This window comes from Mustela nivalis, assembly GCF_964662115.1.
Source record: "Mustela nivalis genome assembly, chromosome: 18".
Lineage (NCBI taxonomy): Eukaryota > Metazoa > Chordata > Mammalia > Carnivora > Mustelidae > Mustela > Mustela nivalis.
This window is the reverse complement of record NC_139037.1, coordinates 42,698,320-42,724,750: the sequence shown is the minus strand read 5'-3', so window position 1 is coordinate 42,724,750 and position 26,431 is coordinate 42,698,320. Positions and strand designations below refer to the sequence as shown.

Sequence of the window (26,431 nt, the reverse complement as noted above, 5' to 3'; positions counted from 1 at the left end):
ATTTTTGTTTTTGTGTGCCATAAAAATGAAACATTTATGCAATGCAGAGGAGAAAAACTGTGAATACAAACAATACAAGTGATACAAGTGAGTGATTAAATACCTCAATTAAGTTTTAAGAAAATCAGAGAATAATGAAAGCATAATGTAAAATTGTGACGTTTATGATAAGGGAAACAGATAAAAAGTCAGTGGGTCTGACATTTAGGTGTTGATCATCACTTAGTAAGCTTGTTGAGAGTGCTGATGTTTGGGAACCAATCCAGGTAAACTGATCAACATCAGTATCATGTACAGATAAAGCTAATGCAGATCAGAATTTGATAATCTATACAAACTAGCAATTTTTTTTTTTTAAAGTAGGCTCCAAGCCCAACGTGGAGCCCAGTGAGGACCTGAATGCATGACCCTGTGATCAAGACCTGAACTGAGATCAAGTGTTGGACACTTACCTGACTGAGCCACCCAGGCACCCCAGGTATGTTTTTTTTTTTTTTTTTAACAGTAGAATCCAAATACTTTACTGTGGAAACAAGGTGCTTATAAGACCTCATCTTAATCCGTTATCCCCTTTCACCTAATCTTTTTCTAACCTTTTTTTTTTTTTTTTTTCATTTTTAACAATTATGTACAAGGGCATCTGGATGGCTCAGTTGGTTAAGGGTCCTCCCTTGGCTCAGAACATTTATCCCAGCATCCTGGGATCAAGTCCTCATCAGGCTCCTTGCTCAGTGAGGCTTCTCCTTCTCCTCCCAGCTTGTGCTCTGTCGCTATCTCTGTCTCTCTCAAATAAAATCTTAAAAAAAAAGTTATGTATATATAAGAATAACACAGTCACTTGTCTCCGTGCCTTCCAACCCTCACACTACACTGCAGTGATCTATATTCACACACGAGTAGTGAGTGTTTATGAACGATTTTTTTCTAATTGACTCTTTACTTATATATACTGTCTCCATCACTGCTGTTAATTTCCTGCCCTGCATAACCATGATTTTCTTTACCCAACATGTCAATAAAGATGAAGAATTTTATTTACTGTTCATTAGCTTTTTCACTGTGACACATCTATCCTACTGAAATCCTAGTCTGTATTTAAATGTTTCCTTCATGCTCTTTCCAGATAAGCGCTTTCCTTCAGGCTCTTTCATTTTCCTGTACTCAAAGTCAACCATTGTTATACTCTGCAAGGCAGTTTCAGAATATTTTAGATATTACACTAGGTAATTGCATAAGGCTTATGCAATTCTGAAAAGGGAAGAAGCTAATAGAATAGAAGCTAATAGAATGGAAAAGGTGGTACAGGTGAGCAAGAATGGAAGGAACTCTGTAAAAAAGAATTTGTTGAGCAGTGGCTAGAGACTGGCAATTAGATGAGGAGGTAACCGGAGGAAAATCCAAAATGAATGATAAACACTGGATGATACAGGGCTAAAATAACTTCCTGTGACTGAATTATGTTGTAAGTAACAAAGGTATAATCAACCATTATTTGATTAGAATAATAAAATTATAAATGAACACCAGTATCAGTAAATCAAAATGTACTTCTACCTAAAAATGAAAGACTTTCCACCAAATGTGGAAAGGTAATTGAAATTACAATAATTTCAGAGAATGACCACATTGAAAATGCAGCTGACCCCAAAACTGGGTTGGGGTGCCCATGCCCTGCACCTTCAAAAACCCTTATAGAACTTTTGACTCACCCCAAACTATTAATAGCCTACTATTGACAGAGGAAACCTTTCTAAGAACAGTTGATTAATACATATTTTATATGCTTATATATTATGTACTTGTACTCATACAATAAAGTAAGCTAAAGAAAAGAAAATGTTAAAAATGTAAGAAGGGCACCTGGGTTGTTCAGTTGGTTGAGCGCCTGCCTTTGGCTCAAGTCATGATCCCAGGGTGGGATCAAGGCCTGCGTCTGACTCCCTAGCCTGGGGAGAGCCTGCTTCTTCCCCTCTGCCTGCTGCACCCCTTGCTTGTGTGCTCTGTCAAATCAATATAGTCTTTTAAAAAAGAAAAAATACATTCACATATTATACTATCTTAATCAAAAAATTCACATGAATGTGGACCCACACAGTTCAAACCTGTGCTGTTGAAGGGTCAACTGTATTACATATTAAAGTCTATGGAAGTCATCATTAGTCACACAAAAAGTAAGGATTTAAATGTTTACTTATTTTCATTTTTCCTTATTAACATAATGTGTACATCCCAATCAAGAAGATGGGAAACAACATAGTGACCTAAGAAAAGGTGAAGGGGGGAATTCAATATATACAGAAGCAGATGTAGCTAGAAATCCTATAAAAATAAGTAAAATTATAAAAAATGATGAAAGAAAACTACCAGAGAAAGTATTTTCTAAACTGTTTTAAGACTGCTATGCTAATCAATTTGAAAATGTTGTCTTAGGGTGAATTATTTTCTAGGGAAATAGATATTAGAAACCCCAGAAGCCAAAAAAAATTTGAAAAAGACCAAGTTGCGAGACAGAAAACTGACACACCTCCCATGAAATAAAAAATCAAAAGTGTGCCTATTGCTCAGGTTGTGGTAGTAAAACAAGTAACAAGCTAGGGCTTCTGAAAGATTTGAGTCATGATGTGTGGCATAGGGAAGGGACATGTGCCCTTGATTATTGTGACAGAAAGCAAGAAATCTGAATATATACACACTACTGCGGTGTGAGGACGGAAGACATGGGGACATGCTTTAACCGGACCCAAAACACCTGGAGGAGATAAGGGAGACCACCATCTGACAATACAAAAATCAAAGAAAGGGGAAAAAACCTTTGTGTAACTAAACTATGTTAAGTAAATAAGTAAAATTAATACCTCATATTGATATTTTTAAAAAGATTTTATTTATTTGACGGAGACACAGCGAGAGAGGGAACACAAGCAGGGGTAGAGGGAGAAGTAGGCCTCCCGGCTGAGCAGGGAGTCCAATGCTGGGGCTCGGTCCCAGGACCCCGAGATCATGACCTGAGCCAAAGGCAGATGCTCAATGACTGAGTCACCAGATGCCCTCCTAGTATTGATTTTTTTAAAAAATACAACAGAAATGACAAAACTTAGACCAGAACAATACACTTTTTACCAATTCAGGTGTCTGGTCTGGGATAGGGAAGGTATAAGGTGGGCCTGGGAAAGTCTCAAAAAGCAAGAATAAATTTTAAGATTAAAGTACTGAGTCAGGGTGCCTGGGTGGCTCAGTTGGTTGGGTGACTGACTGTCTTTGGCTCAGGTCGTGTTCCCAGAGTCCCAGGCTTGAGTCCCACATCAGGCTCCCTCTGACCCTCCCCGCTCTTGTGCTCTCTCAAATAAATAAAATCTTAAAAAAAAAAAAGGACTGAGTCAGAGAGATACACGAAAATCACCGTAAGAAAGAGCCATACAATTGGGCATCAAGAATTAAGACTGGTGAGGTAAAATAAACTGAACCAATAAAAAATCCAATAAAAAATTCCATAATGAGACACAAACAAGAGAAAATCAGAAAATTTCAGATGCACCATTTTAAGTCACTAATTAGTTACAATCATAGGAAGAACATAAACACTCTTGCTAGTAACAGAACAACAGGGCAACTAATAAGTGCAGAAGGAATGATAGAAGAAAACACTGATAAAATCTTTAAAAAACATTTTTTTCATTTATGTTTATTTGACAGACAGAGATTGTAAGTAGGCAGAGAGGCAGCCAGCAGGTGGGAAGCAGGCTCCCTGCTGAGCAGAGAGCCTGATGCGGGGCTCAATCCCAGGACCCTGAGATCATGACCTGAGCCAAAGGTAGAGGCTTTAACCCACTGAGCTACCCAGGCGCATGATAAATGAAAATATTAATTGTAAAAATCATTAGGCAAATTATTAATAAGGAACTATATATTCATAGAATGACAAACTAAGACCACAGAGATTTCTTTTTTTAAGTGTGCTTAACCAACTGAACCACCCAGGTGCCACTTAATGGAGATTGCCTTCTGACCATACTGTGTGAATTCACTTTCTCCCTCATTCTTTATTCCTTTGCTGTTATTTTTACCTTTCTTTATAGCACTTATCACTACTGTATGGGGTACATTTCCTAATTATTTGTTTTCCTATTTATTTATTTTTTTTTTAATTTTTTTTTAAGATTTTATTTATTTATTTGTCAGGGATAGAGGGAGAGAGAGCGAGCACAGGCAGACAGAGAGGCAGGCAGAGGCAGAGGGAGAAGCAGGCTCCCTGCCAAGCAAGGAGCCCGATGTGGGACTCGATCCCAAGACACTGGGATCATGACCTGAGCCGAAGGCAGCTGCTTAACCAACTGAGCCACCCAGGTGTCCTGTTTTCCTATTTATTATACATCTCACTAGTGAGTCAATTCCATAATAACTATCCATTTTTCTCACCTCGTACTGATAGGGCTACCACAGTATTTATCTCAGTGCACACATGGTTTTGTTTTTGTTTTTGTTTTTGTTTTAAGATTTTATTTATTTGTCAGAGAGAGTGAGCGAGAGCGAGCACAGGCAGACAGAGTGGAAGACAGAGTCAGACGGAGAAGCAGGCTCCCTGCGGAGCAAGGAGCCCGATATGGGACTCGATCCTAGGAAGCCAGGATCATGACCTGAGCCGAAGGCAGCTGCTTAACCAACTGAGCCACCCAGGCGTCCCCACACATGGTTTTTTGTTGAGAATTTATAGAAATCCAAATAGCAACATGGAAAAAACATTGGTTGTATGGGGGAAGATCTTAATTGGCTTCCCCAAGTGTTGAGCTTTTTTCCACAGGGCTTTGAATGGAGTTTTCCAGAAACATCACAGGGACCTTACTTCTTCCCAGAAAACCTGGGCTTTTTATTCTGATGATGGCTTTTCCTCTCTTACTAGCCCTCACTCACCTGATCCTCTGTTCTTGTCCTATCCCTCCCAACCCTCCAGAACAACTTCCCTTCCTCCAGTAAGGTGATTAGAAATGGCTTAAAAATGGAACAATCTGCTTACAACAAAGAAATGTAACCTAAGGGATTAAAAAAAGAACTACAATTATATAAAACACTTAAGAGAATTGGTTAAGTTTTGATAAATGAAGTTGAAATAATACTGATAGATTTCAGAGAAGAGAAATGTGAGGAGACTGAAAAACCATTCACCTTAGAGTGACCACAAAATTACAAAGTATACAGAGTTCTTTACTTAAACCCATTTCAACTCTTTGTCTTGTGAGGCAATTTATTATACCAGTTAACAACATCAGCTTTTGTGTCAGATTCTTTGGGTAGAAAACCTCCTTTGGGGGCACCTGGGTGGCTCAGTGGGTTAAAGCCTCTGACTTGGGCTCCAGTCATGATCCCAGGGTCCTGGGATCGAGCCCTGCATCGGGCTCCCTGCTCAATGGGGAGCCTGCTCCCCCCTCTCTCTGCCTGCCTCTCTGCCTACTTGATCTCTGCCTATTTGATCTCTGTCAAATAAATAAATAAAATCTTAAAAAAAGAAAAAAAGAAAAAGAAAACCTCCTTTTGACACTGATGAACTATGTAACCCTGGAGAAGCTGCCTAAATACTCTTTATCTTAGCAAAATAATACAAATATTCATGCATAGAGCTGATGAGGAATTAGGATTCAATAGATTAAAAGTGCTCAGAACAGCGCCTGATACCTGGCAAGAACTATGTGATCTGACAGGAAAACAGGTAGCTTTCTAAAACATTAAGAGATCCTTGCTGGAATACTGACAATGTTAAATGCAATGTTCTTTAACCACAGAACAGGTATAAGACAACAGATGTGAGGCAATGAAAATGAATTCTGTTTATCCATCTAACATACAAATTATGTAGATTCTTTTAATAATCCTAAATCAAGACACAGGTTATTAGCTATTCTTCAAGAAGGTGGGATAGAAAATAGCAAAGCATTTACATCAATTCTGACTTTCAATCACAATATAAGAGCTATCTCAAAGGATGTTCCGTATGTCTTCTAAAATTCAAATTAAACTCCCTGGGTATCAGGGAAAATAGAAATATGAAGGGACTGAGAAGATACAGACATCATGAAGAATGATGAATGTGCTTATGGAGGTGTCCTCTCCAACTCATAGTTCAACCGTGCCTCTGGAAACAGGAAAAAGAAATGAATCTTTCAAGATAGCCTTGGGTTTACTAAAAAGCACCTGATATTCAATACAGCATATTCTAAATTATATGAAGCAGATAAACTTACCCAGTGAGACCAAGTTGCTATAGTTCTCCATCATCACATCCCAATACAAGTTCCTCTGAGCTGAATCCAGATATTCCCATTCCTCTGGAGAGAAGGTGATGACCACATCCCTGAATGTCACCAACTCCTGAAAGAACAAACCATATATAGGTGAAATTGAAGGAAATGTTTTGAGAAAAAAAGAAAAGAATTACATTATGGTAAGTAGACTAAACAGTAAACTAGTAGGCCAGGGTTAGAAGGTTATGGTATGAGAAGTAAGGAATTGAGTGCTCTGACAATAGGACCATCTACATATCTTTGTAAATTCATTTCCAGAAAATGGATTTTTTTAAATTTCAAAGTGTATTCATGCACACTGCATACATACTACATGCCTGCTGCATGAACTAATAATGGTGAGTTTCTACATCCTTGAAGTTAGAAATACCTAACTTCGAAAATGAGATGTGAACACTACTTTCTAATTTTTTGCAGCCCCAAATTCAGCACTATGTTAAGTATTATTTAACATGATGTGATCAGAATTTTTACTTCTAATGACAAACTATTTAATAAGTACTTTTTAGTGGCTATAGAGTAGTCTGTTTGGTGAAAAAAATAGTGGCTTAATTGTATTTAGACATTTATATTGGACAAGGTCTTCTCCCATTCTGGAAGTCTATAATCTTCTATGCATGATGGAAACCAGTCAAGATCAAATCCAGTCTACCCAGAAACTCCTGTCTCTTCAGGAGAAGTACAGAGTTTGCCCATATGTAATCAAATGGATCTATCTGATCTTTTTCTCTATCCAAGAATATGAAAAAGGATGGTAAATGCCTCCATCTTTCTACTCTACTTGCTGTTGACAAAAGAATGAACACATAAGAGTGCTGAACATTATTTGGAGAATAGATGGGCACATAGGAGTTATACCATTTATGTGTGGTTCCAACTCTCACTAGAAAGTGAAAAACTGGGGCGCCTGGGTGGCTCAGTGGTTTGGGCTGCTGCCTTTGGCTCGGGTCATGATCTCAGGGTCCTGGGATCGAGCCCCGCATCGGGCTCCCTGCTCCGCAGGAAGCCTGCTTCCCTCTCTCTCTCTCTCTCTGCCTGCCTCTCTGCCTACTTGTGATCTCCGTCTTTCAAATAAATAAATAAAATCTTTAAAAGAAAAAAAAAAGAAAGTGAAAAACTATGGGAATGTGGGGCGGGCTCTATTTGGTACGAAGGTTCAGAAAAAGGAAATGTTCACAAAGGAAACAGATTCAGCAACTTACATGGTCCATGCTTAGAACTGTGAAGAATTGGTCTGGGAATTCCATTTCTGCCATGACAGTGTGAGGAACGCTGTTGACATGTTCCTCTGTCAAAACTGGTGAAAATTATATATAAAAATATATAGTAAATGAAAAAAAGTTTGTTCAAGAAAATCTACTAAAACTTATTACAAACTGAAATTCTGTAGTATCTGAACCAAACCGTTCCTTGTTCATCCCATCTTAGTGACAAAAATACTCTATACTGGTACAGTCAAGGCTTTCTTACCACTTGTCAGCTCTTGCTCCCAGACAGATGGTCATCCTCCATGGAGGAGCAAGACATCAACATTTCTCATCCTTCCCACACCTGTCTATTGCTCAGGAAAATGTAGCCAATGGATAGATTTTCTTCTGTCTAGCAGCCACAAACAAAATATATACCCTGGATGTGGCACTGGTAAGAATACCAGGGTTCATTTGTCTGCCTTGGATCATGGGAGAGGATGGTGGATCATGCCGAGAGCAAACTGCAACCCCTGACTGAAGCATCTCCCCAGACCACCCCGCAGCCAATCTACCAAGCACAGTTCTTAAAAGCAGAGGTGTGACTCTGAGGGAAGCATGTTAATACCCCTAACCGCAGTACTAGATCTGTGGCTCAGGATTTTGTCCAGGGGGAGAAGCAGGCCACAGACAAGAGAGCTCTATATCCCTCTCCAAAGGAAATTACTTCATTTGTAATGATGGAAAAGTTCTGGCATTCTCAAAAACAGGGACATTTTGGTAGAAGACTATTAGGAAAAGACTGAAAGTGCTCACTGGAGGTGAGTATTTGATTTTCACAGGCAGTAGATACTTTTTTTTTTTTTTTACTTTTCTCTTAACCATTCTGAATATCAACTGTATAAAATAATGTACTTTTGGGCCTATTACATATAAAAGTATAATATTTCCATTAATAATGTAAAGGAGATAGGTAAAAGCGAAGCCAAATTGGGCTAAGTAAATGAATATAAATGGTACTTCAGATCCACAATATAAAATCAAAACAAACAGTAAATAAAGGGCACCTGGCTGGCTCAGTAGGCATAGCATGTGACTTTTGATCTTAGGGTTGTGAATTCCAGCCCCATGTTGGGTGTAGAGCTTACTGAAAATTATACATAAGATTAATGTAACAAAAGCTATAGACAGGCTTTCTTTTCTTCCCATACTTTTTTTTTTTAAAAGATTTTATTTATTTGACAGATCACAAGTAGGCAGAGAGAAAGGAGGAAGCAGGTTTCCTGCTGAACAGGGAGCCCAATGCGGGGCTCAATCCCAGGGCCCTGGGATCATGACCTGAGCCCAAGGCAGAGGCTTTAACCCACTGAGCCACCCAGGCGCCCCTGTTCTCATACTTTTTAAAAAATTTTAAATTAAAAAAAATTTAAATTCAATTAACATGTATTATTGGTTTCAGAGGTGCAGGCCTGTCTGTCTTCATCAGTCTTGTATAATACCCAGCGTTCATTACATCACATACCCTCTTCAGTGTCCATCGCCTAGTTATCCCATCCTTCCACCCCATCCCTCCACTTCCAGCAACCCTCAGATTGTTTCCTCTGATTAAGAGTCTCTTATGGTTTGTCGCCCTCTCTGGTTTTGTCTTGTTTCATTTTTTCCTCTCTTTCCCATGATCCTGTTTCATTTCCTAATTTCCACATATCCATGAGATCATACGTCTCTGACTTATTCCACTCAGAGTAACACCCTCTAGTCCATCCACATCATTGCAAATGGCAAGCTTTCATTTTTTTGATGGATATGTAATATTCCATTGTATTTATATACCACATCTTCTTTATCCATTCATTTGTCAGTGGACACCTGGACTCTTTCCATAGTTTGGCTATTGTGGATACTGCTGCTATTAGCATTGGGATGCAGGTCCTCCTCAGATCACTACCTTTGTATCTTTACAGTAAATACCCAGTAGTGCGATTGCTGGGTCGTAGGGTAGCTCCATTTTCACCTTTTTGAGGAACCTTCATGCTGTTTTCCAGAGTGGCTGCAGAAACTTGCATTCCCACCAACAGTGCAGGGGGATTCCCCTTTTTGCTCACATACTTTATTTATTTATTTAAAGATTTTATTTATTTGACAGAGAGGGAACACAAGCAGAGGGAATGGGAAAGAGAGAAGCAGGCTTCTCACTGAGCAGGCAGCCTGACGCGGGGCTCCATCCCAGGACCCCGGGATCACACCTGAGCCGAAGGCAGATGCTTAACGACTGAGCCACCTAGGTGCCCCTGTTCAAATACTTTTTAAAAGACAAGTACCACTTCCCTGTCTCATTGGATTTTATATGGGAAGCTGTTTCTCATTAGATGTATACATTAAGCGCTGGATCAACCACTAAAAACAGGTGCAAATCATGTATCTCATAAGGGGTTAAATACCCAAAATACATAAATGACTCCTCAATTCAGTATAAAAAAAAGACACAATCCAGGTAAAAATGGGCAGAGGATCTGAATAGACACTTTCCCCAAAAACACAAATTGTAAACAAATACATGAAAAGGTGCCGCATATCATTAATCATCAGAGAAATGCAATTCAGAACCACAACGAGATACTGCCTTATACCTGTTAGAATGGCTGTTATCAGAAAGACAATGATTGGTGAGATCAAGTGTTGGTGAGATGTGAAGAAATGGGAGCCTCCTGCACTGTTGGGAATGTAAACTGGTGCAGCTGCTATGGAAAACACTATGGAGGTTCCTCAAAAAATTAAAAATAGAACCACCACATGATCTACGCAATTCCACCTCTGGGTATTTATCTGAAGGAAATGAAAGCTCTCGAAAAGATTTCTGCACCCCCTGTGTTCATTGCAGCATTATGGACAACACACAGGCATGGAAACAAACTAAACGTTCACTGATGCATGAATGGTTAAAGAATATTTGATGTGTACACAGAATAGAGTAGTATTCTGCCATAAAAAATAAGGAAATCATGCCATTTGCAATTGATTAGCCTTGAGGGTATTATGCTAGCTGAAATAAGTCAGAGAAAGGAAAATACTCAATGATCTCACTTATATCTGGAATTAAGATTTAAAAAAACAACTTCACAGATACAACATAGTGGTGGTTTCCAGGGTTGGGGGTGGGGGGAGAGGGGATGTGGGTGGGCAAAATGGATGAATATGGTCAAGGAATGTACAAATTTCCAAGTATAAAAGTCAGTCAAGGGGATGTTAATGTATAGCATAGCAATTATACTTGATGCTGTATTGTATGTTTGAAAGTGGCTAAGATGGTGAAGCTTTAAAGTTACCAGGAGAATAAAAAGTTCTCTGAAGAAGGTGATGGATGTTAATGGAATTTATTTTGGTAATCACTTTGCAATATATGCATATATTAAATCATGTTGTACACCTAAAACTAATGTATTACATGTCAATTATATCTCAATAAAGCTAAGAGAAATAAAGAACAATGGTGAAGGCAACTGAAAGGCAAATATATAATCCAATAATATTGTATTTTGTGTTTGTTCTTCCCTTTTTCCAATGTCTTTAAAGACCTGCATAAAATATAATTATAAACCTATTTAAAGGGCACACAATGTATAAAGATATAATCTGGGTCTAAAACAGCATTGGAAAAGAAGGCTGGAACTAAACTTTTCTATACTATTTAAGTTAAATTGCAAGGTTTGACTCAATAGGTCTGAAATGTTTAAGCCCTGCCCATTCCAAACAAAAGTTAGGCCCTTAACCAGCTCCTAGTAGATTACCTGTGGTCCCTGGAATATTTGGCACTTAATAATTTTAATCAGTATCCTGTTACTGGGGGGGGGGGGAATGAGTACAACACCTTTTCTGACATGAGTCCTTCTAGCAAATCATTGAACCTGAGAGTGGTCTTGGGACCCTTGAATGAAGTCTGTTTTATTTCAAACTAGTTCATCATAAATATAAATTTTTAATTGAAATCTATAGGATAAATGCTAAGAAAATAACTAACTGGTATAATGAATAGGAAATAAAGGAGTGACATGGTAAACTACAAAAACATCAATGGAACATAAAACCAATTAGGGACAGAAAGTAAGAGAGTATACATTGAAAACAGTAGAAAAATGGTAGAAGCAAGTCTTCAGTTATTACATATTAAACATAAATTGATTAGACTTTTCAACTAAAAGGCAGAAATTGGCAGGATGAATAGAAAATATGGTTTAACTGTACTCAACCTACAACAAACATGACAAATCCAGTATATAAATAGGTTGAAAATAAAAGGATGGAAAAGTAAATTGCATCCAAGTAGTCACCAAAGAGCTTGAGGGCTATACTAATATGAGACTAACCGGCTTTAAGTCTTACAAGAGCAAAGAAACCTTTCATATGTTGATAAAAGGGTCTGCCTATAAAAAGACACAACTATGAACATATATGCCTTAAACAAAGCCCCAAAACATATGAAGCAACAATTGACAGGACTGAGGGGGCAAAACAGAAAGTTCTTTATTTTTTTAATACTTACTTATTTATTGGGGCACATGGATGGCTCAGTAAGTTAAGTGGCTGACTCTTGATTTTGGCTCAGGTCATAATCTCAGGGTTGTGAGACTGAGCCCTGCATCTGGCTCTGTGCTCAGCTGGAAGTCTGAGATTCACTCCCTCCGCCCCTTCTCCTCCTCACACACAATGTTCTCCCTCTCAAATAAATCTTTTTAATTTTGTCTATCCATAATAAAATTAGAAATAACAAAGAAAAATGGGAAACTCAAAAACATGTGGAATTTAAACAAAACACTCCTAAATAATGTTATCAAAAATGAAAAGGGAAACTGGAAATATCTTGTGACTAACACAACACATCAAAATGGTTATGACATGCAATTAATGATTAGAGGAAAACTTTTAAAGCTTAAAGTGCATATAATTAAAAGTAACTATCTAGGTCAAATCCAACCTCCCTCAAGTCACAGGGAAAAGATTAAAGATATCAAATAGGAAAAATACTCCAAAATAAATAAAACTGAAAGCTAGTTCTATGAAAAGTTTTTATAAGTTCATAAGTTTAGATAATCTAGAATGACTAAAGAGAGACAGGAGTCCCATTACTATAATCATAAGTGAAAGAGGGGACAGGACTACCAACCTTACAGAAATAAAAATTGATTACAAAGGAATAAGATGAACAATTACACAAGAAATCAGAAAATCCAGATGAACTAGATAAATTCATAGAAACATACAAACTTTCAAACTTACTCATGAAGACAGAATATTTGAATAATCTCATAACAAATAAATTGAATTAGTTATTTAAAAAACTATCCACAAAGAAAAGCCCAGGTCTACACAGCCTCACTGTTAAATTCTATGAAACATTTAAAGCAGAATACTAATTCCACAAACTTTTCAAGATGTTAAAAAGGAGAGAAAAGGAAAGAAAACTTCCAACTCATTTTATGAAGCCAATATTAACTTGATAGTAATATCAGAAAAAGACACTACAAAAAAGGGGCAACTATCACTAATATCTTTTATGAAAATGGATGCAAAAATCTAAACAAAACAAAGTATTGAACCTGGGAACATATGACTAAGTGGGATTTACCCCTGTAATTAAAGATTAGATTGTTAATCTAATATACTATATCATATCACTGTAATAAAAAAAAACTACATGACCATCTTCATACATGAAAAATAAGGATTTGAAAAAATTCAAAATCCTTTCATGACAAAAGAGTAAATTTAGGAATAAAAGGGAACTACATCCACATTTTAAAACTGTCAGCTACCATTAGACTTAGTGATACTTACCCCTAATATCAGAACAGGATGAGGATATATATACCTTATTGCATCTTTTTAAAACATTTTATTTGAGAAAGACTACGTACAAGTGGGAGAAGGAGATGGAGAGAGAATCTTAAGCAGACTCCGGCTGAGCACGGAGCCCCACTGGAGGCTCAATCTCATAACCCCAAGTTCACAACCCGAGCCAAAACCAAGATTTGGACACACAACCAACTGTGCAACCCAGGTGGACTTACCCGCTTCCTTTTTTCTAATCAACATTGTTCTTTAGGTCTAGCAAGGACAAATAGGAAATTAAAAAAAAAAGAGAGGAAAGATGGAAGGAAAATAATCTCCATTAATAGATGACATAACCTTGTATACAGAAAACCATACAAAACTGACTGTAACATTGTTAGAATTCAGCAAGATCACATGATGCAAATAAATATGCAAAAATCAATTATATTTTTATACAGTGCAATAATAATCTGAATTAAAATAATTCCAAGTTGCCTGGGTGGCTCAGTTGGTTAAGCGACCAACTCTTGATTTCAGCTCAGGTCATGATCTTGGGTTTGTGGGATCAAGCCTCCTGCTCCACACTCAGCAGGAAGTCTGCTTGAGACTCTTTCTCCCTCTGTCCATTACCCCCACTCACACGTGTGTACATATGCACTCTCTAAATCTTTAATAATTCCATTTGTAACAGTATCCAAAAGAATAAAACATTTAATAAAAATGAATACTGTGTACTTTAAAAAAAACACTAGTGAACTTAAGTTGAAAGTCATCCCACATTTATGAACTGGACCACTAGACAGTAAGATCGCAATATTCCTCAAAACAATCTACACATTCATTGTAACCCTTATCAGAGTCCCAGTTGGCTTCTTTGGAGAAACTGACATGCTGACTTTAAAATGCATATGAAATTGTAAGTGATTCAGAACAAGAACAGTCTGGAAAAAAAACCAAAAAATTGGAAGACTAGCATTTTCCAACCTAATCAAAGCAACTGAACATTGCCATAAAGTTAGTTACATCAATCAACAGAATGAAACTGATTGGAAATTAAACCCATGTCTCTCTAGTCAATTGATTTTTAAAGATTTATTTATTTATATATTTGTGGGGGGGCGGGCACAGAGGGAGAGAGCAAGAATCTCAAGCAGACTCCCTGCTGTGGGGGGACCTTGACTCCTGCCTGGATCTCACACTGAGATCATGACCTGAGCTGAAATCAGAGATGCCTAACTGACTGAGCCACCCAGGTGCCCCAAATGATTTTTGTTTTTTGTTTTGTTTTGTTTTGTTTTAAGATTTTATTTATTTATTTGACAGACAGAGATCCCAAGTAGGCAGAGAGGCAGGCAGAGAGAGGAGGAAGCAGGCTTCCCGCCGAGCAGAGAGCCCGATGCCGGGCTCGCTCCCATGACCCTGGGATCATGACCCGAGCCAAAGGCAGAGACTTAACCCACTAAGCCACCCAGGTGCTCCCAATGATTTTTGACAAGCACACAAAGATCTTTCAATGGGGAAAGAACAGTCTTTCCAATAAATGGTGCTAAGAAAACTGGATATCCACATACAAAAAGAATGAAATTAGACCCTTTCCTCATAATATATATAAGAATTAACTAAAAATTGATCAACGACCCGAATGTAAACCTAAAAATACGAAACTTTGAAGAAAATATAGGAGTAAATCATCATGACCTTCAATTTGGCAATGAATTCTTAGGATACCAAAGCACATATAACAAGAGAAAAGGAAAAACTGGGATTCATCAAAACTGAAAATTTGTGTGTATCAAAGCCACATTTTGTAAACACCCCTACAACTCAAGAACAGAAAGATACCTGGCGAAAGATTTCAATAAACATTCCTCCAAAGAAGATACACATAAGCACGTGGGAAAAAATTCTAAAAGTCATGATCAGGGAAAGGCATATCAGAACTGCAATACGAGTGACAGCGGCAGGATGTCAGACTTGGAAGGCTCCAGGTCCATATTCCCTTATAGCAAAGAATAAAAACTAAAAACAAAATTCTAGGAATTGGCCAAAATAATTTTCATACGCGTTTTAGAAATCTAAAACCTACAGCAACAAGTAAATGCTCAATCAAGTAAAATCACACCGAAGAAGTAGGAAATTTTGTGAGGCTTTTACTTCCTCTTACCCCAATGCTGGCACGATCAGGAAGAACTGTCCTGTTTCACAGTTCCCTCCTTTGGGCTGAAAGTAGCAACACAATTCATTTGCAACATTCCAGTTTGTCTTTGGGCTGCCTAATCGACTTTTCTGTCTTCTACCTGAATTGGAGTTTGGACAGGTAATGGTGGCACAGTTCAGATGTTATGCTGTAATGGACCACAGAAGTCAGTGGCAGGCATCATGGTTCAAAAATCTGCAGGGGGACTGTGACCTGTGGATGCCTAGGGCAGAAGATCACAGGGAGAGAAATGCAATAGAACCTGTAAGGCCCACAGAAGATGGGTGAGATTCTTTAGAACTTAAGATATTTACTATTTTTTAAAAGATTTATTTATTTATTTATTTGAGAGAGAGAAAGAGAGAGGGAGAAACTTTAGCTGACTTCTGCACTGAGGGCAGAACCTGATGCGGGGCTCAATCCCAGGACCCAGAGATCACAACCTGAAGGGAGACCAGGTTGAATGCTTAACTGACTGTGACACCCAGGTGCCTCTAGAAATTAAGCAGGTGGTGTATGAGGAACACTGAGCAAAAAGCACAGATACAGGCACAGTAAATGCTGGGGGGGGAGCGGTGGTACGAAGAAGACCTTGTGTTTTCACCCGGGGCTGACACAAGGCTCAGAACACACCCTACTAATAAGTGAAGGCCTACCCCACCAGTCTGCAAAGACTCAGAGACAGTTTTATCAAATGCCCAGTTTTCAACAGAATTCATATGGCATGCAAAGAAACAGGAAAACATGATCCAATCAATGGACCAAAATAAATACCCTGAAACCATTACTGAAGAAATATTAGAATCACTAGGCAATGAGTTTAGTTTTTTTTTTTTTTTTAAAGATTTTATTTATTTGTCAGAGAGAGTGAGCAAGAGCGAGCACAGGCAGACAGAGTGGAAGGCAGAGTCAGACGGAGAAGCAGGCTCCCTGCGGAGCAAGGAGCCCGATATGGGACTCGATCCCAGGATGCTGGGATCATGACCTGAGCCAAAGGCAGCTGCTTAACCAACTGAGCCACCCAGGCGTCCCTAGGCAATGAGTTTAAAATGACTGTTTTATATATATTCAGCTAACTAAAGGAAAATAGACAAAAGAGTAAAGGAAATTAGAAAAATGACATGAGCAAAATGAGAGTATCATCAAAGAGAAATTCAAAAAATAAAGAACGGAACAAATTCTGGACCTGACAAATCCAATAACTGAATTTTGAAATTCCACAGCTCACTCAAAAAAGTTGATAAATGAGGGGCACCTGGGTGGCTCAGTCGTCTAATTGTCTGCCTTCAGCTCCTGGGATTGAGCTCCAGGTCCTGGGATTGAGCCCCGCATGGGGCTCCCTGCTCAGTGAGGAGTCTGCTTCTCTTTCTCCCTCTGTCTGCTGCTCTGCCTACTTGAGCTCTGTGTCAAATAAATACATAAAATCTTAAAAAAAAAAAAGTTGATGAATGAGTTGGCACATGTGAAAACAGCTCACTGGAAATTATCAAGTCTGACGAGTGAAAAGGAAAAATATGAATAAAAGTCAATTAAGCATCAGAGATTTATGGGACCTTGCAGGTTAACACCTGCAGTAAGGGATCCACAAAAGGAAAAGAAAGAGAGAAATGAACAGTGTAATTTTCTGAAGAATAGGAAAAGCTTCCCAAGTGTGAGGAAAGACAAGGATTTACAGATCCAAGAACCTCAATGAACTAAGAGCATAAACCCCAAGAGACACACAGCAAAATACATTAACATCAAAATGTTGAAAAACAAAGAATATTAAAAGCAGCAAAAGAAAAGACATTGATCTTGTACAAAGGATCCTCCATAGCAGATTTTGCAGTGGAAACTCTGAAGTCCAGAAGGCAGAGGAATGATACACTTAAAAAGCTAAAAGAGGGGCAGGGGCTGACTCGGTTAGTAGAACATGTGACTCTTGAACTTACCATTGTGAGTTTAAGCCCCATATGGGGCACGGACATTACTTAAAAAAAAAAAAAAAAAGTTAAAGGGACCTCGGTGGCTCAGTAAGTTAAGCTTCTGACTCTTGATCTCAGCTCAGGTCTGGAGCCTACTTTAAAAAAAAAAAAAAATTAAAATGCTAAAAGACACCCTGTCAACTGAGGATTTTATATGTGGCAAAACTGTTGTTCAGAGTAATGAAGGAGAAACTAAGACTGTCCCCAGATAAAGAAAAACTTAGGGAGTTCATTATCACTAGACATTCTGTACAAGAAATCCCAAAGGGAGAATTTCGGGTAGAAATGAAAAGAAGCTACACAGTGACTCAAAACTATATGGAAATATAAGAAAATAGTAGAGGCAAATATATGGGGGAAAATATAAAAGCCAGTATTTTTGTAATCTTGGTTTGTAACCATTTTTTTCCCTACAGAATATAAAAGATATATGAATAAAAAAGTCGTATCAGGGCACCTGGGTGGCTCAGTGGATTAAGCCACTGCCCTCGGTTCAGGTCATGATCTCGGGGTCCTGGGATTGAGCCCCACATTGGGCTCTCTTCTCCATAGGGAGCCTGCTTCCTCCTGACTCTGCCACTTGTAATCTCTCTCTCTGTCAAATAAATAAATAAAATCTTAAAAAAAAAAGTCGTATATTTACATTAATGGGTACAAATACATAAAAATGTTAACTTACGACTTCATTATTCTAAAGTGGGTGAAAGTAGAACTGAAAAGGAGTACAGATTTTGTATACAATCAAAGTTCATGTCGATTTTAAACTTTGGATATTATACATACTTCCCACGGTAACCACAACCAAGATATCTATAGAACATATGCAAAAGGGAATCAAAAAGGGTCATTATTATGGATACAGAGCTTCAGTTTAGGAAGGTGAGAAAGTTCTGGAGATGGGTGGTAATGACTGCATAACAATGTAAGTGTACTTAATGCCACTGAACTGTAACCTTAAATGATTAATATGGGGTGCCTGGGTGGCTCAGCGGGTTAAGCCTTTGCCTTCGGCTCAGGTCATGATCCCAGAGTCCTGGGATCAAGCCCCACATCAGGCTCTCTGCTCAGCAGGGAGCCTGCTCCCCCGCTCTCTCTGCCTGCCTCTCTGCCTACTTGTGATCTCTCTCTATCTCTATCAAATAAAGAAATAAATCTTTTACAAAATGATTAATATGATAAATCTTATTTAAATATATTTTAGCAGAGTAAAACTCTACAATGAGATACTACTTTATACTTACTAGGTTATTTACAAAGAAAAAGTCAGATGGGGAACCTGGGTGGCCCAGTCAGTTGAGTGTCTGCCTTTGGCTCGGGTCATGATTCCAGGGTCCTGGGATAAAGTCCTGCATCAGGCTCCCTGCTCAGGGGAAGTCTGCTTCTCCCTCTTCCTCTGTCCCTCCTCCTGCCTCATCTCTCTCTCTTGTTCTGCGCTCTCTCTCAAATAAAATCTTAAAAAAAAAAAAAAAAAAAAAGAAGTGTTGGTAGGATGTGGGCAAATCAGAACCCTCTTACGTTGTTGACTGAAATTTTAAAACTCTGGAAAACAGTCTGGCAGTTTTCCAAAATGTTCAAAATAAGAGCTACCATGTGACACAGCAGTTCAACTGGTAGGGATACAGAAAAGAAACAAAAATGTACATCTACACAAAAACTCGAACACAATATTCTTTGCATCATTATTCTATTATTCATAATAATCAAAAGGTGGAAAACACCCAAATGTCCTTAATATCATGAGATCAATGTAATGTGGTATAGCCCTACAGTGGCATGTTACTCAGCCATGAAGAGGAGGGAAGCACTAATATGTTACAACATGCGTGAGCCTCAAAAACCTGTTAAGTGAAAGACATCAGACACAAAAGACAGCATATCAGATGACTGCATTTATATGAAAAATCTAGAAAAAGAAAAATAGAGATTAGTGTTTTCTGGGGGCTTAGGTGTGAGGTGGAAAATAGAGGGGTAAGGAGATTCTTTTTGGGGTGATGAAAATGTTCTAATATTGGTTGTGGTGCTATGTGCATATATCTGAATATACTGAAAAAACACAACAGTATACTGGTGAATTGTATGGTTTGTCAATTATACATCAATTTAAAAAAAATGAAGCAGCAGGGCAAAGTCCATCAGTGGTTCACTGATGGGAGAAGCAGATTCCAAAGAAGCCAGAGCTAGGAGATAAAGGAGACTATTAACAATAAACATGCGTTACAGCTACCAATTTACTTGAATTGATGCAATTCTTTTTCTCCTTCTATCTTCCTGCTTTTAAACTCCTCTTGCTGAACTCACACACAAAATATATTCAATAAAAGGGACAACGGACAGACCTCTGGGAACAGAGTTCTCCAGTAATGGATTCAGAGCAGAGAACCTTCTGCATTGATGTAGGGAGAGAGTGGAGCAGAAAGGTTTCTAGCCAGTCCACCATCTGGTTGATGTAAATTGGACGAGGGATTATGACACTCACACATGCCCTGGGGAGATCTTCCTCCCTCATCCTACACCTTCTAGAGCTGAGGAGGAATGACATCATCCACACTAGAACCTCTTGCCTGGCTACCACAGACAGAAAGTAGAAAACAGAACTAACCAAGCCCAGCAAGCCCCACACAGACTCTCGGACTCCTTGTTGTATATATCCCTGAAAGAGGTGTGATCTTCAAGTATGATAATGGATTGGTATTTTTTTCTTCTTAATTTTATTAATGTTTGCTTTATATACTTTAAAGTTATGTTTCTGTCAAAACAAAATATTTTATCTTCCTCTAAAAATAATCCCTCTGTTATTAATGAAATATGCTCCTTTATCATTCATAACACTCTGGTTTCAAAATGTACTTTGGAGATACCAATATACTTTTACAAACTTTCTCACAGTATTAGTTTACTGTATCTTTTAAAAAATTTTTTCTTTTTAAAGACTTTATTTATTTGAGAGAAAGGACACAGGGGAGAGTGAGAGGGTGAAGCAGGCTCCTCCATGAGCAGAGAGCCCAATGTGGATCTTGATCGACGACCCTGAGATCATGACCTGAGCCAAAGGCAGACAATTAACTGACTGAGACACCCAGACACCCCCTTTCTATTTTTTAAACTTCAATATATCAGAATTCTTTTATTTAAAACACCTCTTACTGAAAATAGCAAATAGCTTTTTTTAAAAAAAAATTCCAATCTGACACTGTCTTTAGTTTGGAGTATTTAGTCCTTTTACCTTTAAAGTGCCTTTTTAAAAAAAGATTTCATTTATTTATTTGACAGATCACAAGCAGGCAGAGAAGAAGGCAGAGAGAAAGGAGGAAGCAGACTCCCCGCTGAGTAGAGAGCCCAATGCAGGGCTCAATCCAAGGACCCGAGCCAAAGGCAGAGGCTTAACCCACTGAGCCACCCAGGTGCCCCGAAAGTGCTTTTCACAGGATTTAATAAGCCTGTTACCCTTTTGGTTTTCTATCTGTCCCATCTGTACTTACTACTCTCTCCTTTTCTCAACTTTTTTTGGATTAATCAAATTTATTATCCCATTCCATTCCACTATTAAAATTCCCACTATACATCCTCATATAATTTTTTTACATGGTTACTTACACTTAAGCATGTACACTCAAACAGAACAAAATTTCTCCAAATAAGTGAAAATTGATGGAGGGGGGGAGAGTCTTACTTCTTTTATGTATAAAGCGCAAATATACACACAGCACATAAAGAGATACACAGGGTATATGTATCTGTGGTTCTAAACTGTCACAGGGGAACTCAATTAGGAAAAAAACAATGTCTAAAGATGTTTCCTCTGGAGGGCAATAGGGAAAAGAAGTTTGCCAGGTGCCCCCAGCTACACTGCATCAATTTGACCCCTAGAGGGGCTTGAAAGGGAGTAGCTCAATTACACCACATAGCTGCTCCCTGCCTATGCTTGACCCTCAGTAAAAACCAGGGACACCAAAGCTCAGGTGAGATTCCATGGCTAAACTTCACATGTATTCTTACAAACTGTTTCTGGGAGAATTAAGCACTACTGTGTGACTCCAGCGGAAGCTCACATCTGGGTTTTCCTGCTCTTCAGCCTATGCGAATTTTCTCCTCACTGATATAAAACTATATCCTTTCATAACCACCATTTTTCCTAATTTTGTAAGCCCTAGCACATCATCAAATTTAAGGATGGTTTTGGGGAACCTCCACAAACCATGGCTTTGGTGTAACCTGGTCAAGACCTTCGAGCTTTGGGGATGTCTCCATAATATCTTTCCTCAAGAACTACAAAGGTACACTGCCTCATTTTTTAAATAGTTCTTACCATACCCTAGCAGAGTTTTAGTCCTATTCATAGTTTATATTTACACAACCAAGTATAAACAAGGGATGGAAGCTATGTCTCTTTAATGTAGGCACTTAATAAATACCTGATGTTCGACTTATTTTTATTTTTAAGAACTTATTTATTTATTTGACAGAGATCACAAGTGGGCAGAGAGGGAGGCGGGGGGCGCGGGGAAGCAGGCCTGCCAAGCACAAAGACCGATGCAGGACTCGATCCCAGGACCCTGAGATCATGCCCTGAGCCAAAGGCAGAGGCTTATTAACCCACTGAGCCACCCAGGTGCCCACTGATATTTGACTTATAAATGCAACTTCTAGAAATTATTAAGAATTTTTTAAAATTCTATCATAAAGATCTATATATACTACAAAGTAGTTTATGATAATTCTAAATATCTAAGATTAGGCAATAGGTTAAATAAAATATGGTGAGCTATATGTTATCACTCTATGGATCTCTGACATTGATCCATATTAAATGTTGATGAAAAATGTTTTCTGATGAATTAGACATCAGATTTAAAAAGAGATTAGAGGGTGCCTGGTTGGCTCAGGTCATGATCTGAGTCCTGGGATCGAGTCCCGCATCGGGCTCTCTGCTCAGCAGAGAGCCTGCTTCCCTCTCTCTCTCTCTGCCTGCCTCTCCATCTACTTGTGATTTCTCTCTGTCAAATAAATAAATAAAATCTTTAAAAATAAAAATAAAAATAAAAAGAGATTAGAGGCTGGATACTGTCATAATAAAGAACATAGCATCTGTCATCCAAAATTCAGGTTGTTAACTTTATCTTTGGTTGTTACTGTGTAGCTTTTTACTACATTACTTAACTGACTTTATTTCCTCATCAGCAAAATGGGAAAAACAAGAGACCTACGTCAAAGTGTTCCTCTATGTATCAAATGAAATAAAACATAAAGCACTTTCAGTGGCATATAATAAACACCAAATTACACCAAGTAAAAGTTGCCCATTAATTAATGAACTTGTAAAGAATATTTCATGTCCCTTGTTTCATTATCTTTTAAAATTCCCTTTGTGCTTCTTTTTCTTACAGTAAAATTTGAAATTCTTTTTTTTTTTTTTAAAGATTTTATTTATTTATTTGACAGAGAGAGATCACAAGCAGGCAGAGAGGCAGGCAGAGAGAGAGGAGGAAGCAGGCTCCCTGCTGAGCAGAGAGCCCGATGCGGGGCTCGATCCCAGGACCCCGGGATCATGACCCGAGCCAAAGGCAGCGGCTTAACCCACTGAGCCACCCAGTTGCCCCTAAAATTTGAAATTCTTAAGCTGTGCTTCCATGTCATGTTAACTCAGTTCAGTGTCCAGTCTTCAGATTTCAATTCTTCCTCATTAATATTTGTCACAAAGACTCTCAAAAGCAAAGGAAGACATATATTCTTGCTCTCCACATAAGGCTGCACACATATAACCAGCTCAAAAAATGTGATCTAATAAGTAACGATTCGAGCATAATAATAAAAGGCTCAATCTTGTTCCTATGTCCAACACAGGAGTTACTGCATACTTATTTCTGTTCCCATAAATCTGTCCTTTCAAGTATAATGTGTATAATGATGTGTGTATGACACCTGGATCTCCCAGATCATTCCTATGTCCTATGAAAGAAACCACAATCTTTAAAAAATATGAAATTCTGAATAGCAGTCTTAATTCATATTTTGTTACCCTGGTCACTGAAATTCCAAAAGTTTTGAATACTTGGATGTGCCAAATCACACGGTGACCATTGCCAGTGTCTACTTATAACTACTTGCCTAGAAATATGGAAAAACTGTAACTTTGTCTCTTTTATGTGGCAAATCCATGTGCCAAATTTCCTGTTGGCAGAAACAAAATAAAAAACATATCCAGATGCAAATACCCTCAACAAAACAGCAAAATGAATTCAACAATATATTAAAAGGATCATATACTATGATCAAATGAGATTTATTCCAAGGATGCTAGGATCCTTCCATATCTACAAATCAACACACAATGAAGGATCAACAAAATGAAGGGTAGAAGGATAAAAAAGGATAAAGCCACATGATCATCTCAACAGATGCAGAAAAAGACATTTGACAAAATTCAATATCAGTTTGTTAAAAATGCAACAAAATGGGTACTGGGTGGCTCAGTGGGTTAAGCCTCTGCCTTCAGCTCAGGTCATGATCTCAGGGTTCTGAAATCGAACCCCTCACTGGGCTCTCTGCTCAGCAGGGGGCCTGCTTTCCCTGCTCTCTCTCTGCCTGCCTCTATGCCTACTTGTGATCTCTGTCCATCAAATAAATAAATAAATAAATAAATAAATAAAATCTTTTTTTTTTTTTAAATAAATAATAGGGACGCCTGGGTGGCTCAGTCGGTTAAGCGGCTGCCTTCGGCTCAGGTCATGATCCCAGCGTCCTGGGATCACGTCCCACATCGGGCTCCTTGCTTAGCGGGGAGCCTGTTTCTCCCTCTACCTCTGCCGCCACTCTGCCTGCCTGTGCTCGCTCGCTCGCTCTCTCTCTCTGGCAAATAAATAAATAAAATCTTAAAATAATAATAATAACAAAAAAGGCAATTAAATCTTCAAGGTTTACTTGTTTGAATTTTGTTTTTTATTTTTCCAAAGCATTTGGTGGCAGCAGTAGAATCTAAAGAGAACTACTGGCATTTGGGGAAAATGAGGAACACAGGTGTGGCAGCCCTTGAACCCATCTAAATTCACTGTCTTGCCATTTCCAAAGTCTGCTGGTTAAGTCCCTTCTTAGTTTGAGCTCTGCTCTTTTTGCATTTGAGCAACCGATCTAATTGGCTTTTAATCCAGGTTGAACAGGTCAGTCTAGACTGACATGAGGCTCTAACAGAGCTATTCCTTAGTCCTCGGTTCAGTCCGCAATTCCATGGCGGAATCTCTTCCCCAGTTCCAGTCCACAGTCCCCATTTACTACCTTTCTCCATTTCTAATATGCTGTCTTCTAGTTTGGTCCATGCTGGAATTGCTGGTGGTACACAACTTTCTCTTGGCCCGTCCACCATGACATCTCTTGGTTACTGTTGGTATGTTAAGGTACACACTTGTTTCTCTTGTTTATGGAAATAAATGCTTAGCTGATGGGATCTTTAAATTCCAAAGAGTTTAGCATTCCACCTTCTGGCACACTTGCTTATTTTATATCTAAAGTCTATGGCCCTGGAAGCTATAAAAATCTACCTGCTTGGTTTGAGTCCTAAAGAACTTGGCTTGGTAACCATCCAGCTGGGAACCCCAGAATAAGGCTAGACAGAAATGGGAGTTGTACCTCATTTGCATCTAGACATGGTTGGGGAGAAATGTGGGTTAATTCCATTTGTGGTTAGGGTCCTATCAAACTGCTGCCAGCCCTCCTGGGAAATAATACAATGTAGAAATACAGTGGTCATGACAAGAAACAATCCAATTGTGTAAGATCATTTAAGTGCACTTGAAAGCAAGGCTTTCCAAATTAAAAAGAACTGGCAAGGAGAAGCCCCCCAACAGTTTAAAAATTCCAAAATAGTGTCACTAAAAGATTAGGCTGAAGAAGCCTGGAAAAAATTAAATATGTAAGAGGTACCTACAATAAAACACTAAGACTTAACTTCTAGGGCTCCCCTCTAACCTCCTTTGAGGGCTCATTCTACCAATCCTCTGAATTGTTTACCCACTGTGAAGATTACATAACTGTAAGTAAAAGTCGGCCAAGTTAGTGGCCTTAGAGGCACCCCATTACCACCTTCAAAGGAGGGCCCCTCCCAGAGTTGACAGAAGTGAGGGATTTTCTGGTAAGCTTACACATTTTCCTTTAAACAGTTAAGGGGAAACTCTGGTAGATATCAGAGCCTACAGAGTTGATCCTAGAAAAACTGGCAGAAGCCAGTAAAGGGGGGAAATTCTTACCAGAATCACTTCTTTTGAATCTCTATCTGTAATGCCCAGTTGAAAGGAAAATAAAATTTCATATCATCTCCTTCTTTCCAAATCTATATTGATCCTTTGTCTCTCAGGGATGCTACTGCCTTCTTGCACATCTGGTTGTGTGAGACTGGGCTTGGCTTTCTGCCTGCCTGGGATGAGCAGGGTGTTGGTTCTTACTCTTGGCTATATTTGGGAGTAACTCTGGATTTGGGGAAGGTACTATCCTTTACATGCTCTTTGTTGACCGTCTTAGACCGAAGGAAGGTTATTCAGTACTGCCAGAAATATTTAAAATTGGCACTATTTACCCATGAAGAAAGAAGCAAATTGAGGATAATATAGTTGGATAGGTGGATCAACCTACAATGTCAATTTAAGTTACAAGCCAATTCTCTGAGGAACTGAGAGCAACTATCCTTACAAATCCTTTGGACAACAAAAGTCAGGTTTTTTTGTTTTTTTTTTTTGAGATTTTATTTGAGAGAGACAGAGAGAGAGCATGAGCGCGGGAGAGAGTGAGGGTGAGGATAGAGCCTGATGCAGGGCTGGATCCCAGGACCCTGGGATCATGACTTGAAGTGAAGGCAGATGCTAAACTGACTGAGCCACCCTGGTGCCCCAAAAGTCAGCTTTAAAGGCAATTCAAAATTCACCTAATCCTTACCAATTCCAAAACTTCCCTGGTTTATCTCAGAAGGCTTGTAAATTA

The 26,431-nt window shown here is 38.6% G+C and overlaps 1 protein-coding gene and 1 long non-coding RNA gene across 13 annotated transcripts in view; one reads left to right on the top strand and one right to left on the bottom strand.

The window, feature by feature from the left end:
• Positions 1-22,124, top strand: part of LOC309852429 — a 64,712-nt gene extending 42,588 nt beyond the window's left edge. Inside the window, exons 2-3 of the long non-coding RNA XR_014305202.1 lie at positions 361-478; positions 20,738-22,124. This is a non-coding gene — a long non-coding RNA (uncharacterized lncRNA). The remainder of the gene's footprint in view (positions 1-360; positions 479-20,737) is intronic.
• Positions 1-26,431, bottom strand: part of ZNF529 (zinc finger protein 529) — a 78,634-nt gene that overhangs the window by 1,898 nt on the left and 50,305 nt on the right. For 5 of the 12 annotated variants that reach the window (XM_082708990.1, XM_082708989.1, XM_082708984.1 and 2 more), the window contains 2 exons: positions 7,496-7,590; positions 6,234-6,360 (listed from right to left, as the gene is read on the bottom strand). In XM_082708990.1, the coding sequence (XP_082565116.1) occupies positions 6,234-6,360; positions 7,496-7,549 (181 nt within the window). In that variant the 5' untranslated portion in view covers positions 7,550-7,590. Of the gene's footprint in view, positions 1-6,233; positions 6,361-7,495; positions 7,591-15,470; positions 15,727-18,708; positions 18,919-26,431 lie in introns of all 12 variants that reach the window. The other 7 variants (XM_082708991.1, XM_082708995.1, XM_082708993.1 and 4 more) reach the window with 4 other exon arrangements.